Source organism: Sus scrofa, chromosome 7 (assembly GCF_000003025.6).
Source record: "Sus scrofa isolate TJ Tabasco breed Duroc chromosome 7, Sscrofa11.1, whole genome shotgun sequence".
NCBI classification, from domain to species: Eukaryota; Metazoa; Chordata; class Mammalia; order Artiodactyla; family Suidae; genus Sus; species Sus scrofa.
This window is the reverse complement of record NC_010449.5, coordinates 29199559-29215083: the sequence shown is the minus strand read 5'-3', so window position 1 is coordinate 29215083 and position 15525 is coordinate 29199559. Positions and strand designations below refer to the sequence as shown.

Here is a 15525-nt window from a genome sequence, read left to right as displayed (position 1 = left end):
AGTGACAGAATGCAGCTACCTTCACCTCACCGTCTGGCCTATCACACACCATGAAGGGAGCTACTGACGTCTGACAATCAGACTTCACGGACAACGTCAGATTTCTGAGTTGTTTGGAAAATAAGTACATGATCTGGCCATAGGGAGCCCAGATCCCTCTGCGACACTGATTTGTGGAGCCAAGCAGCCCCTGTGTGCTCCCAGCCCAGGGCTGTGGGCCTGGCCTCCTGCCATCCCAGCTGTACGGCGTGGTCCCCACTGTGGCGGTAGGGGCAAGGCGGCTGTCTTGCTCAGTTCGCTCCCTGCATGTACACCGCCTGCCGAGCCCAGGGGGCGCCCAGCGCGGGCCGTGGGGTAAGCAGGTCTGGGGAAGCTTCACTGCTATTAACATGGGCGGTGGTCACAGCAAATGCCAGGGGATCACAATCCAGCGACTCGAAGACATAGACACACATTACGGTGACCCAAGGGGGAGGGGCTCGGTTAGGTTGGGATTAACAGATACGCCCTGCTGTACACAGAGCAGATCATCGAGGAGGACCTACGGCACAGGATGGGATGGTGCTCAACACCGTGTAAGAACCTGGAGTGGAAAAGAACCCAAACAAGAACGAACGTGCGCACACACACACACACACACACACACACACACCGGAAAGGCTGTGCTGCGCACCTGAAACTGACACGTCATTGTCAATCAATTTAAAAAAAGAGAACAATCCCCAGAAATGACACCACGGGGCTGCAGACGTCACCTTCTTGTTGAGGGTCTTCCACCGCGTGCTGGCACTGTCCAGGTCGTGCTCCAGGGCCTGGGTGCTGGTGCCCTTCGCCGCGCTCTGAATGAGGCCCTGGCCCAGCCAGTTCACATCCTGCTGCTTCACCTGCAGAGGCTCGATCTCTTCCTTTTGGAACACCTGCGGTTGGAAGAGCAGTAATCACAGGGATTATCCTACCTAACATCCACCAACTGCCAACATCTGTTCCATTGTTGGGTATTAATGATTAGACATAAAGGTGATTCTTAATGCTTATACATATGTTATGGCTACCTTACAAACGCCTGTGAGAAAGTAAAGTAAATTAGGTTCATGATATTATCAAAAGCACTCAGGAATCTTAAAGAATGAGTTTCCAAGTGGCCTGAATCAGGTTTACCCATAAAACCAAGAAAAGAGTATATGTGTCTTCTCCTTAGGGCTTTATCAGCACAGCAGCAAGAATCCCCCATCACTCTGATCAAACGCTCTTAGAACCACATGGAAAATGCAAAGAGCAAAATGTTAAGATGGGCCTGAGATGGACCCTCCCAGGCAAGGATCCTTACAGGCTCTTCCAAGGACACTGGCTTCGAGCTAGAGAACGACTGCGAGGCTCAACCTCGAAGTGGGTGGGACTGTCCGGGTGATGAGGTGAGCCAGAGGGGCCAAACACAGGGACGGGGACAGAAAAAAGATGCAGCCCTGATCTGCAGTAATGTCAATCCCTACACATCCAGCCCCACCATAGCATCAAGATGCCGAAGGGCCTGCAAGGGGCCCGGAGGGCTCGCCCCAGGCATCTGATCATAGGTCATCAGTGGAGCGACTCTGGTCAACCCGTGGTCACTGCCTGCACTGTCCAGCACGCTCCCCTCTTCCTCACCATCCTGCCGGACCCAGAGGCCCCACTGCCTGCAACCGGCAAAAGATCTAATTCATGTGACAGAGTAAAATGCAAGTTCCATACAAGCACCCATTTCTGTTCTCCTTACAGCAGTAGTTCTATACCCGAGACCTACCACAGGACCTAGCTTGAAACACGGACCTCATAATTATGTGTCGAATGAATATCAGTACAGAAAATTGTATTTATATCTTGAGGGGACAGTGATAACCCATCAATAGATAATAGTGGTGGCACATCAACTCTTTCATAGATAACACACAGTCTTTTTGGCTGAGCCTGCAACATGCAGAAGTTCCCAAGCCAGAGATCAAACTTGCACCACATCAGTGACAAACTGGCTCCCCAAGCCACTAAGCCACCAAGGAAATCCTTTTCTCTCTTTTTTTAAACAAATGTTTTTTAATATAGGTCTTGAAGGATGCCACAAAGGAAATAAATATTTAACTAAGGAAGGAGAGCTTCAGCTCGATATTAAGGTAAGACAAGGTTTGGGGCGCTGAGTCACTATGTAAATACAGCCACAGTCCAAGTGAATGAACAGTAAACAGAATATACGAAAACATAATAAAAGCAAATATCAAAATAGAACCTAAGAAAAAAATTACAGGCACAGCATGGAAAATACTTTTGAAAGCTGTCAAGGCTGCAAGAGACCAGCTTTCCAGACTCTGGCCCAAGCCCAGCACACCAGCTACTTCCGTGTTATGGTCTGAATGAGGAAATTAAGGAACAGCAAACATACAAATGATCATCTCTTCTGAAAGTCCCCTCTTATCAAAAAGCCCAAACTTCTTCTTCCAAGGAAGAGCCCAGAATTTCCACGCTGCCTAACCCTTTCTACACAAGGATACTAAATATAAGTCAATTACATGTAAACAAAGAATTCTAAGAATTCCCCAAATCAATGAAACGCCCCCCCAAACGCTTTTTCATAGTTTTTTTAAAAAGGCATTATTTACCTAATTAGTGAGGAGACCCTTATAGCAAGGCAGTAAAAGCAGAATTTGGTACTGTGATCTTACTTCTTTTCTGTACCACTTTCGAAGTTTCTATTTCTAAGAACTAAGAGCTGTAAATATGTTCTACTAGGTACAAAAAAAGGGGGGGGGAGGGGGACTGCTAAATTTAAATTCCAGGAATTTGTCTGGGATATACGAATTCAGGGGAAAAGTTTTATTCTTCCTCACAGCTAATTTTCAGGGCAATAATCAAACAAATTAAAATGTTCCAGTAAACTGCCTGAACCTCTGCTCTTGGTTTAAAAGAAATGAATTTCAGGGTCGCATATCAGAGCGGTTCGAGGTGTGTCTGTGGTAATTTTCTAAAATGCTCCCTCAAATACCTGAAAGGTTAAAAAAGAATCTATATACTCCTAAGAGTTTAATCACTTTCTACAAAGGCACTGCAAGATGCTTTACAGCAAAAAAGGACTTGGCGAAGCTTTCAAACCAGCAGGCCATTTAACTGATGCTCACAGGGAGGGCACGGCTGCGGAGAGCAACTAGTCCACAGACGATGGGTACTGCCCAAATTCCTTATCACTCAGGAACAAAACACCCAGGAAGACAGGCTCTCCCCAGACCTAACCCGTCGGGACACAGACTCAAGAGAAGCTTAAAATAAAATAAAATGACCTCTGAGGCAAAGTTTACCAGAAGAGCTTAGGAAAAGTACCAAAATAGCTGAACTTCACTCCAAGTGGGGAGAAAAAAATTACAGGCTTGACCCAACAACCTCTTCTTGTTAGGAGGCTGCACCCTTTACTTTCTTAGCTCCTGCACCCCTCCCAGAAAGGCCGGCACCCTAATGACTGCAAAGCACAGCACAGCAAATCCCTCCCACAGGCCGAGCCCCCGCGAGAACCTTTCCAGGGTGAAAAGCCCTCAAGGTGGCTGGAGCACTTCTCAGACCCCAACAAGATCATCCTGGCTTTGCACCTTCCTGACAAAGCCCTGCTCAAGCTCCATCAACCCAATGTAACTGCCCTTAAGTGGCGGGGTCTTAAACCACAACGGGGCTAAAAGCCTCAGGTGAATGGAGATGCCCCTCGGAGGCATTCTCAGCGAAGGGGGACAGCCACCCTCGCAGCATCAGGAGCAGGCCTGCCGACAGCTGGGGCTCATCAAGCTCCTCAAACGCCGCCCCTAATGAGTCTGTTGTCAGGACCAACTTATCAAGATCTGCCATCTCCTAGGGGATGAGTCAGATCCTGGATGGATCATTCATGAGAAACGCCGGAGGCCACCTGACAACAGAAGGACTTCCCAGAGTCACCAGTAATTACCTGAGCTGAGTGAAAGCCATTGCAGACGGGGTCCCACCGCCCTGCCTGGGTCCTTGTTTTTCTGGAAGCGGTCTTCCTTCCTACCGCTCTGGATTTGGGGGAGCACTGCCTATGGATCACCTCCACCTCTGGGGCGGAAAGGGGGGCCTCCGCGTCCTCTACATGTGCCGTGTTGGATTCCTCTGAATCATGCTGTGTCGGTCGCGGCAGGTGTTCCCCGAAACCTGTACCATCGCCATCTCCATCACCTTCCCCCAGATCTGCGTAAGGGGGGGCTGATTCCTGGGGCGAGGCACCCACACCCTCCCTACTTTGGAATTCTCCAGGTCCAGGTGTTTCTCCTCCTCCTCCGGGGTCAGAAATACACCTGTGTTCTCCCTCTTGTGTCGAAGCGAAGGGGTGGCCCTTGATAGAGCTGGCTTTGAGATCCCTCTGCGGGCAGCAGTTTGGCCCACGGCTTTCCTTCTGACCGCAGACACGCTGTGTTTCCGCGGGGAGGGAAACATCGTGGAAAATCATTTTGAAGGTTTCATCCAGGTGGGCACCTCTGCCTGACAGCAGCGGGATTTTCTGTTCGTTGACGGGACTAACAGAATAAAAGGGTCCATACTGCTCTGCTACGTGAGCATCCTGAGCAGAAGACAAGCTTCTAATGCGTGGTGGCGGGTCCCCGGTTAAAAGGCCCTGGTTTTCTTCCCTCTCCGCGGGGGGTCTGCAGCACCCCACGTCGCCCTCCTCCGACGTGAGAGAATTGGTCCCCCATCTGCACCTGCTGGCCTTGGGAACAGCATCTGACAGATCAGTAGGTTCAACAAAAGAGCTTTCACTTTTGTTTGCATAATCCATAAAATTGGCTGGGACAAACATTCGCCACGACCGTCTGTGCTCTTTTTTTTCGGCCTGACAGCGGGCCCTGGGTACTCCTGTGCTTCGGATGATATCACTATTGAGTTTGAGGGCATCAAATATCATCTTTTCATCCAGTTTGTGAGCCTCGCGGCCTCTGAGCTCAAACGCACTGGAAGAAGCCAGGGCCCCATTGGAGCACAGAGAACTGACCTCCAGCGTCCGGTGGCTGTAGGGTAAAGTCCGGTCGGTGAAATGCCTGGAAGACAGGCTCCCTTTGGAACCAGAGTCGATCTGCTCGTTCAGCCTGACGGTGTCGTAGATGGAGCGCTGGGGGACGTAGCAGTCCTCGATGTTGAGGTCCTCCTCCTCCCCACCCTTCCCCACACAGGGGGGATTCTGACGTAAACAGTCTGGTCTGCTCAGCGGCTTCCCCATTTCCAAGGCAGTTAAGGCAAATGCTGCAGCTCTCGATCCAGAAAGGAGGCAGTAAGGCCACGCATCTTGCAGCAGAGCTCACGGCTTCTCCACGGGACCATCAAGGGTCTCCAGCCCAAAGGTGCACCCCGAATGACACACGTCTTAAGAGACGAAGCATTTAAGGCCATCAGCAGGGCACCAGTGGAAATGCAACCACCCCTCCACTGGTTGTTTGAGAAGGATTCTCAAAAATAAAGTGCATCAAGGACAGAGATCTGTCCTTCTCCTGCCCCACGCCCCCAAGTTCCCTTTCACACACTCCAGAACACAGAAAAAAGAAAACAAATACACACTTAACGGTGGTTCAAACACTCAGAACGTTCTTTTGTCAGTCCATTTCCCTTGTTATTCTAATTCTGCGTCTGAGAGTTCCAGATTAAAATTTCCAAAGGAGCGAGCATCTCGATGGGCTGAATGTTCATTTCAGCGGCCCTCTGGCAAACTGGAACCCGCTTAAAGATGGCTTGCAAAACTCCATCCCTTTTATAAATAAACCAAGGTTCAGAAACTTAAAAGACAAACCGCGGCAACCATGTACTGTTCAGATGAAGGCACAGAACAAGTCTTCGGAGAAAAATAAGTTAAGTCAAGCGCTGCAAGAAAGTTAAAATTTCCTTTTACTCTTTTTGGGAGTAGCTATAAATAATCTCAATCCAAAAGGCAGTTTTTCTTCCCATATTAAGCTTCTTCGAGGCTATTCCCAACTATCCAAAGGGAGGGAAAATAGACTTTTGGACGGCCAGGCCAGCACAATCCAGCAACGGTTTAAAGTAAACAGAAAGCATGGTGGACTCTGAACTCCCCTTTTTTCAAAAAAAAAAAAAAAAAAAATCCATTTTCGGAGAGTTTTATCTGATCCTCCTTAAGACGACTTGTTCCACCTGAGGCAACTGCAGCCGAGAAGAACTCGGGGCTTCTTCCAAGGCGCGGGCAGCAGCAAGGAGGCCGGGGCTCCTCTGGCCGGGCCGGCGTCCCCGAGCCCGCGCGCTCCCCGGGGCGCATCTGCTCCGCGCGCCCCTTGCCACAGGGCCGGGGCTCCCGCTCCGCTGCTACGCACTCCCCAGGCCGGGCTCTGCAGGCATGGCCCCGACTCTGGCCCCGGCCCGTGAGCCTTTCAGGGGGAGGTGCCCCGAGGCTGCGCGCCGGCGAGGCCACCGCCCGCCGGTGACATCAGCGCCAGCCAGACCCCTCCTGGAAGGGGGAGCAGGCGGCTGGGGCTGGGCTCGGCTTGCAGACCTGCTCACCGGGGAGGGGAGGGGAGAGGAGGGCCGCCGGGGAGGGGCCAGCGAGCAGGGGCGGAAGCGACCCACGAATAGGACTAGGAACCAGGGACGGGGACCAGAGCTAGATCTGGTCACTGGGGAAAGCACACCCCAGCACGCTCTGGCGTGGACTCTCAGTGTTTGCTATCTGGATGCACAGTGCGTCTCCCTTCATCTCCCTTCCAAGTGGAATGCAGTGTCCTTCTTCCCCAAGCCCAAGTTCAAGGCGAGTCCACGATCCTTAAGGGTGCCGCACACATGTGAATATTACTAATAACCATGCAGTCCCCGTGGGTATGGCCAGGCTCAGGCAAAGATCAAGAGCAGTTAAGCAACTCTGGGTATAAGGAAACAAAATCACATCCACAGATTTTTATCTACTCAACAAACAGCCTATTAAAAGACTGAAAATAAATCTGGCAAGCCAAATCTTAGCCTTTGGGGGAGGGAGGGGCATTCATAGTTTTATTAAAAATAAGATCAAATCTATCCATTCTTTACGAAATAAGTACCAATGCCAGAATAGAAGACAGCAGGCAGATTTTCTTGCCTCAGTCTCACAAGATAATCATTTGGACATAAGTAAAACTGCTGACCCGAAGTGAAGACAGTTCTAGTAAAAACCGCAGTTCTAGTAAAAACCGCCGTATACTTTCTCTGATGACTTTACAGGCAAGAGGAGGGGAGGAACTTTCGTACTGTTCATGGGAGAGATTATTCCCAAATGATTTTTATAAACCTAAGAACGGAATTTAAAAAAAAAATCTATCTCCAGACACAACTCTGTGGGTAACATACCCACTCAACAAATTATTGAATGCCCCTCAGTAGGTGGCCATGATTAAGTTGGAAAAAAATATGTATAGCCATCTCTAAGGGAAAAGATCCATAGCAATACGATTATGCTGTGGCTCTCACCACGTCAATGCCCACTTTTCATAGCCAAGAAGTACTTCAACAAGCCCTGGATCCTGTGGTGTCTGAGCACACAGGCTGTTCTGACCTGCAGACTATAAGACAAAGAAAAAACGTGCCTACAGTTATCACGTATGAATGGTCAGGCACTAGGCAGGAATTAGCAGAGACTAAAGACCTGCCTGCCAACCTCCACTATCTTGACAGGTAAGAAAGCTACTTATTCATAGCTATGGGCATAATAAAATTTCCATGGAATGGGCAGGAGGGTGTTCCTTGAAACATCCTGAGACCCTCACAGAACCTTTCACAGGGAAGAATAGCCCTCATTCAGCCCACCTTAGGCTCTAACTCTGGGTCCCTAGTTCTATTCCATTCTATTCTATGCCATGTCATGCCATGCCAGTAACCTCACCATTGAGGTGAAGAGTACACCTGTAAAACTGCACAGATAATTCATTCATAAGTTCAACCGTCCATCACACAGGGCTCACTACCTGCCCACTGGCACGGTGAGCCCTCGCCGGTGTAGAGAGAGGCAGCGCCTCCTCTCCTGCACAACGTCAAGTGGAGAAGACGGAGCAGAGGGTGGGTGCAGTACGGCTGGGAAGCAGGAAGTGCCCTGGGAAAATGCCCTGTAAGGATGTGCCATGATTAAATTGCTGTGGGCCTATTTTATTAAACAGATTTCAACTAACACTACCAGTGATGATCCCAACAGATTCTGATTTGAGGTGGAATGTGTACTATTAATGCCCTATTGGTGTTTATGGCAGCAACTTGTATATTTATCTTGTTACCCAGAATCAGATTCCAAAGACCTCTCTGGATGACAGAAAAGAACTCGTACGCAGGGCAGAACTGGACTGGTTTATCTTTTCTTCCTAAATTTGGTTTATTTGACTACTTGAAATGCCTCCGTCTTTAGACGTTTTAGTCCAGGGACTATTATTTACAAATAGGGGGAAAAATGCTCCAAATGGTTGAAAAACGAGGGTAAACTAACGCAGAAGGTGGCACCAACCTCTTTTCAGAAACTTGGGACAGCTTTCACTGACTCAGGCCTTGGGCTCAGAAGAGCATTTGTTTTCAATCATGATGTTTGGGTTGGGATTAAACAGGAATTAATTGTATCCTTTCCAGGATGCTGACTGCTATGTCTTAGGTTAAGTTTTAGGGGGAAAATGAGGGGCACTCAAGCGGTCTGTCTCACCTAGTTATTTAAACTGGGTAATGGATGATTTAAATCCATTAAGCTCCCCCTCCTGAGTATAAGGCACCCCCTACCGAGTAACTGGATAATAGCTCTGAAGCTTCAGAACTGCTCTGAAAAAACTGATCCATGGCATGAGGTTAAAGCCACCAGACAGAGAGCAATGTCACATTGCATTAGTCAACAATGAAAGTTCAAAGTCAACAATGAAAACAGAGCCAGCCCTCCAGAGCTTTTCTCTTTCATTTTGGGAAGCTATGCAAGAGCCAGCAACGGGTTTCTTACTCAATACTAATTAGTCCACTTTGGGAACACTGTTTTAACAATGTTTAAATCTTCCTAAAACATCATGTCAAAACTCTCATTCCACCCAAGCGTTCATGCCGAGAAAAATGAGATTAAGGCCTGAATTGATGATTTCATTCAAGAAGGACGGAACCACTAAGAAGAGGAAATGTTTGGTTCCCTTTGGCAGCGGTGGCGCTGGTGGTCACTGTCCCCCACACGGCATCTACGGATCTGTTTCCAAGACAACCTCACACACGCTCCCCTCTTCTTATCATCAGCAGCCGGCTTAACAGAACACGTTCCCAAGTGAGTGTCCCTGGCATTCTGGATGAAAACAAACCAACCATGGCCCGAATCTCGGGCCACTCAACTCGGTCGACAGCTGAGATGATTTGACAGTGTCCCCGAGAACACAGGAGATGAGCAACGTGATGAATAACGGGAATGCAGAGACCACCTTCTATCCACCGACATCTCCAGGCTCTGACAGTCACAACCCGTGGGACCTTGGCCAAGTCGCTTCCCTTCCCTGGGCCTCGGCTCCCTTTCAGGAAGATGGGGGTAATAACAGCACCCCACTCTCAGGACTGCGAATAGGATTACAGACAGTCTAGAGTCACGCTTTACACATAGAAAGCCCACAGTAAACCTTAACTGTCTGTGACTTTTTAGAACATGCACGTGTAAGCACGTGTAGGTGCACGCACACACCCCACCCCATCCCCGATTTAGGGACTGTGTAAGCTACCGTCTTTATTAACCGCAACGGTATTGTTCTTTTGGACCTCTGGGGCTGGACCATACCAAGTGCATCTTGATGACTGTCCACTAGGACGGGTCTCAAGACACAGATGGGGGGTCGTGAATTTCATTAAAGTCAGTCAACTCCTTCCAAAGTGATCAGAGACCAAACAAACACAGCATGCTCTAAGTGACTTATTTTATCTTATTTATTTTGCTTTTTAGGGCCACACTCGAGGCATATGGAGGTTCCCAGGCTAGGGGTCAAATCCGAGCTATAGCTGCCGGCCTACGCCACAGCCACAGCAACGAGGGATCCAAGCCATGTCTGCGACCTACACCACACTGAGTGAGGCCAAGGATCAAACCTGCATCCTCATGGATACTAGTTGGGCTTGTTTCCACTGAGCCACGATGGGAACTCCCTATAAGTGGCTTATTTTAGAAGACCCGGTCACTTTATTTTTTTTCACAATCAAATAAAACAATCTCTGTAACCATGAAGGGTAATGACGCTTCTGTAGTGCTTTTCAGTTTGCCAACACTTTCAAAGCATCGGTGAGAGAGCCCTCCATGCTCTTGCTTCGGCCTCCTTTCCAGAGAATTCTCCACAAGCAGAGCCATGCTGTCCCCGGTCCTCAGGCCTGGGGACTCAAGAAGAACATCCACCAGCAGTGGCACCAACACTCTTCCTTTGGCCTGTGTTCCTACAAGTACTTGACGCCATGAGGTGACAAGGAGGCCTGCTCTTTTTTAGCACAAAGTCACAGAGAAATGGCAGTGCCACGCGAAGGCATCGGGCATGCTCAACTTTCATCAGGCCGAAGCCCACCTCGTCACTGTCACGAAAGCCCTCAACCTGTCAGAAAATTCCAGAGACTCGCTCCTGAGGGCTCCCTACCTTCCAAGCAGCAACTGCCACAGAACTCTGTGTTTCTAACAGAGAATTCTCTCCCGTGAAATCTTTATTTTGCGTGAAGTTTGACAGAGTAATGAAGGAAGTCGATGGGGATGCAGCTTCCTTCACCCTCGAGAATCAAGACCTAAATGCAGAACCACGGGTTATGCCCTGAAGGACCTGGACTTCCAAGGCCTTACAGACAGTGACACAGAAGAGGAAGAAGAAGAAGCTACGGAGAAGTTATTTTTTGAGATTCGGTCACCTAAAAATAATGTCACGAAGGAGAAGGAAAGAGGGTGTCAGATACAGCAGCACAGGATTGGGGCATCTGCTCAAGTCCTATCATTTCTCCCGGAAAATGACTTGTGTCTCTGCCAATTCCGTTTCTCTCTGATTCTATCTGATGCTTCCTGGGCGGGTGGTGGGCCCTGGCAGCAATCAGCAGTCTTTACTGGGAAGGAAAAAGTACCTCCTGGACGGAATGGGACCCCATCGACCCCACAGGTCCCCGAGAACCCCATGCGGCAAAGGCTTGGTGCTCAGGACCATCCCTGAGTGGGGGACCTGCTTCTGACCCAGTCGGGACGGCAGTTCCACACCCACACCCTGGGCGGGTCTGCATCACTGACACTGATCCTGGCTCCTGGCTCCCCCCGCCGGCTTCCTTGAGCATCACTGGGTACCCCTGATGGGAGACCTTTCTTGGCCCCAAGGTGCTCACTGTCCCTTTAGAAAGAATTTACTTCCAACCCTCTGGGGCCTGCGCCCAAGATCTTTGTTTTCTAAAACCAGGATTACATCAGGGAAGTCTCCTCTGCCTTTTAAAAGAGGAAATTGGGCAAGAAATTCAGAGGGATAAAAAGACTATAAAAAAAGGAAAAAGTGGGAAAAGATGATCTATCATTCACTGGGAAAGAGAACGCTGGGAGACAAACGCGACAAGAAGGACCAGCCTCGGCCGTAGAGCTCAAAACATGCTCCTTTTCTGTGACGGACCAGCCTCGGCCGTAGAGCTCAAAACATGCTCCTGGTCCCCCTAGAGGTCAACTGTGAGTGACATTAGAAACAGACGCCAGCCTTCCAAGCACCCCTAGACCTCCTAATGCATCTCAGTCCTCACCCCACACAAGGATCCAAATCCCCAGTAGGTGTGGATCCACCCCACGTGCCTGGACAATAGCCCCACAGATGCTCATTCAAGCCCTGAGTGGCCATCCGGCTGGAAGGCGCTACAAGATGGCCCACCTCCCTCCCCATCAGCGATGCCTTTTAATAACAGACACGCTCCGTGCAAGGAGGCACTCCCTACCTTGAACACCTCAAGCTGCTGGTTGATCGCTTCCGTCTCCATGCCTACGGGACCTTGCGACTCCTCGTGCTCTTCAGCGTCCTGGAGCAGAGTGCAGAATTCCTTCAGTTTGCTGTAGAATTCTTCCAGGCGTGCCACGGTCCCCAGGACCTGCTCTTCCCGGGCTTGGGCTCGGTCCCGGAGCTTGTTGCACTGTTTGCTTAAAGCCTCGAGGTCCCGTCGGATCCCCACGAGGTCGGGACAGGCTTCCTCAGTGGCCAGCATCATCTTGCACGTCTTGTTGGCATTGGCATTGCTGGCGATGAGGGCTTCCAGTTTCTTCAGGAAGGCTTCGATAGCCTCCTTTTGCTTCTGCAGGGTTTCCCCATCCCTCCCCACTGGCGCCATGCTATCCAGCTCATCATCGAACTCCGCGAACTGGGAAAACATCTCTCGGATGGTGTTCTGGAAATGCCCGATGCCCTGAAGCTTAGTTTCTAAGAAGGAGCACTTTTCCTCCACCTGCTGGCTGAGGGCGCTGTGCTCCTGGGCCAAGCTTTCCGCCTGCAGTAAAACCTCGGAGGTGCCCCCTGGGTCCGAGGCCCCGGCCACCAGGTCCTTGGCAAGGCCCTGGGCCAGATCCACCTGGGGCCTCAAGGTCTGAAGTGCCTTCTGCTGCGTCTGCAACATGGTCAGGGACTTGCTGCTGTGCGCCTGGGGCCCCAAGGACTCGAGTCCATCCAGCTGTTCCTTGGCACCCTGAAGCTGCCTTTGGGCTTCTTTGGAAACTTCCTGAAATTCTTTAAACTTCTGCGCCAGGCTCTCCAGAGAGAACTTCTTCTTGTGCACTTGCTCAGTGACCAGATCCACCTTCTGGACCAGCGCATCCTTCTCCTCGGCAACCCCCTCCCTGTCCGCCTCGCACACACTGAGCAGGCTGCTGGCTGCGCCCTCCAGCTGTTCCACCATCCCGAAGTGCTGGTCCATATCCTTCTGCAGAGACTTTAACCGGCCAAGAGAGGTCTCCATCTCAGCAGGGTCCAGGCCAAACTTGATTTCCTCCAGGCTATTCTGACATCTGTCAATCCATGGCCGGAGGCTCTCCACGTGCTCTTTGTATTTGAGGGCTTTCTCCAGGGAATCCTTGACTCTGTCTTCTCTTTCTCTCACCAGCTTGTTAAAGCCATCCCAGTTGGTTTTCATCGTGTTCAGTTGTGACTGCAAGGCTACCTTCTCAGCCCCTTGTGTTTTGAACAACAGAGTTTCACCCTCCGCGATGGTTTTCTCATAAATGTGAGACTGAGCGGTCAGCGTTCTCCTGAAGTCTTTCTGATCTTTAATTAGCGACTCCAAGATCTCAAGTTTGGCGGATATGGGAGGAGCCTTGCTCTGCTCTTCTTTCTTCGTCTCCAGCCATGTCTGGAAATCTCTAGACATTTGCTGGAACTGATGAGAGCTGGCACAGGCTGACTGAAGGTGCTGGACGTGGTTTTCTAAAAAGGAAATCACAGAAATGTTTCGTTTACCTCCAAATGTGGGATTAACCTGTGAAAAGCCAAGAGAAAAACCACCAAATCCGTGTACGGTCTGATGGCCAAGGCCATCAGCACTGATCTGAGACCTGCCAGAGAGCTTAGGTTACGGACAAAGCGGGAGAAGGACAAGGGGTGGGCATTCCAGCAAGAAAGAGACCAGGAGGCTGGACGCCAGCCACCTCCACAGCCCAGCGTGGGGACGTGACCCTGGTCAATCCACCTCTTATCAAATGTGGCTTTTCCACCTGTGTGATTTTCACCTGTCACGGAGGCAACATGAGACAGCTCATGGCAACCATGTGAGCCTGGATCCCAACTCAGCCTTTCCAGAGCTGGAGGGCTGGGGCCAATGATGCAGCCTCTAAGCCTTGTTTAGCATCATGTTCTCAAATGTGACTTAGCAACGCAGAGAGACACGAGGTGGCAAGGAAATGATGGGACATCAAGTAACGCTCTGAGCTGAATGCCTGTCACGAAAAGTCTTTCTCTATAACCATCCTGATCATAATAACTAATATTTATTATCAATATCATGTCATAATCAAGGAGTAAGCATGAAACAGTTGCTCTGATCAGTAAACAAATGCAATCAATTATTAAAAATTCAAAAAGATACATGCACCCCTATGTTCATCACAGCACTGTTCATTATAGCCAAGACATGGAAACAACCTAAATGTCCATCGACAAAGGAATCGAGAAGACGCGGTACATACACACAATGGAATACTACTCAGCCATAAAAAAGAACAAAATCATGCCATTTGTAGCAACATGGATGCAACCAGAGATTCTCAAACTAAGTGAAGTAAGTCAAAAAGAGAAAGACAAATACCGTATGCTATCATTTATATGTGGCATCTAAAATATGGCACAAATGAACCTATCTATAGAACAGAAACAGACTCACAGACATGGAGAACAGACTTGTGGTTGCCAAGGGAGTGGGGGTGGGTGGAGAGGGGAAGGGGATGGATGGGGAGTTTGGGGTTAGTAGATGCAAACTATTACATTTAGAGTGCATAATCAATAAAGTTCTACTGCACAGCACAGCCAACTCTATCCTTTCTCTTGGGATAGAGCAGGATAGAAGATAATATGAGGAAAAAGAATGTACATATACATGTATGACTGGGTCACTTTGCTGTACAGCAGAAATTGACCCAACATTGTAAATCAACCCTACTTTGGTAAATAAAAAAATATTTTTTAAAAACCCTGAACTGAGTGCCTGTGTTACGTTGCAACAAACACAGCAGCCAACTTGCTCTCTCCCCTGGCCAGCCCTTCTCGGGCCAAGGAAGTCCCTGCTGCCTCAGTGATGCAGGGCAGTGGCTGGAAAGAAACGCATGGTAACACTTCTCTCCCACGTGTTTCTACGGAAAAGCTGCTGTGACGGAGCCAGAACTGCTGACAAGAAAATAATGCCTGACCTTTCGAATAACTGTACTCATCTCCTTTTCTGGTGAAACAAGACTGTGTCACAGCAGAAGTGTTTACATCTTTAAAAACCAATTTGGAGAGTTCCCTGGTAGCTCAGTGGGTTAAGGATCTGGCACTGTCAATGCTGCAGCTCAGGTTGCTGCTATGGTGCAGGTTCAGTCCCTGGCCCTGGGATTTCTACATGCTGCAGGCATGGCCAAAAATAAAATAATAACAAAAAAGACGAATTCGGTTTTTAAAAAATTTCTTTTTTTTTTTTAGGGCTGCACTTGACGCATATGGAAGTTCCCAGGCGAGGGGTTGAATCAGAGCTACAGCTGCTGGCCTACACCACAGCCACAGCAACGTAGGATCCAAGCGGTGTCTGCAACCTACACCACAGCTCACGGCAACAATGGATCCTTAACCCACTGAGCAAGGCCAGGGATTGAACCTGCAATCTCATGGTTCCTAGTCGGATTCGTTAACCAACTGAGCCAAGACGGAAACTCTCTAAAAAAATTTCTTAATAATTGAAATACAGTTTGACTTAATAATGTTATTAATTTCTGCTGTATAGCACAGTGATCCAGTTATACAGTTATGTGTATATATATACATTCTTTTTTCCTTTTTTCATAGGGCTGTACCCGTGGCATATGGACGTTCCCAGGCTCGGAGC

The 15525-nt window shown here is 49.3% G+C and overlaps 1 protein-coding gene across 31 annotated transcripts in view; it reads right to left on the bottom strand.

Moving 5' to 3' along the window:
• Positions 1 to 15525, bottom strand: part of DST (dystonin) — a 487727-nt gene that overhangs the window by 85066 nt on the left and 387136 nt on the right. For all 31 annotated transcript variants that reach the window (XM_021098565.1, XM_021098572.1, XM_021098573.1 and 28 more), the window contains 2 exons: positions 11908 to 13379; positions 756 to 917 (listed from right to left, as the gene is read on the bottom strand). In XM_021098565.1, the coding sequence (XP_020954224.1) occupies positions 756 to 917; positions 11908 to 13379 (1634 nt within the window). The remainder of the gene's footprint in view (positions 1 to 755; positions 918 to 11907; positions 13380 to 15525) is intronic.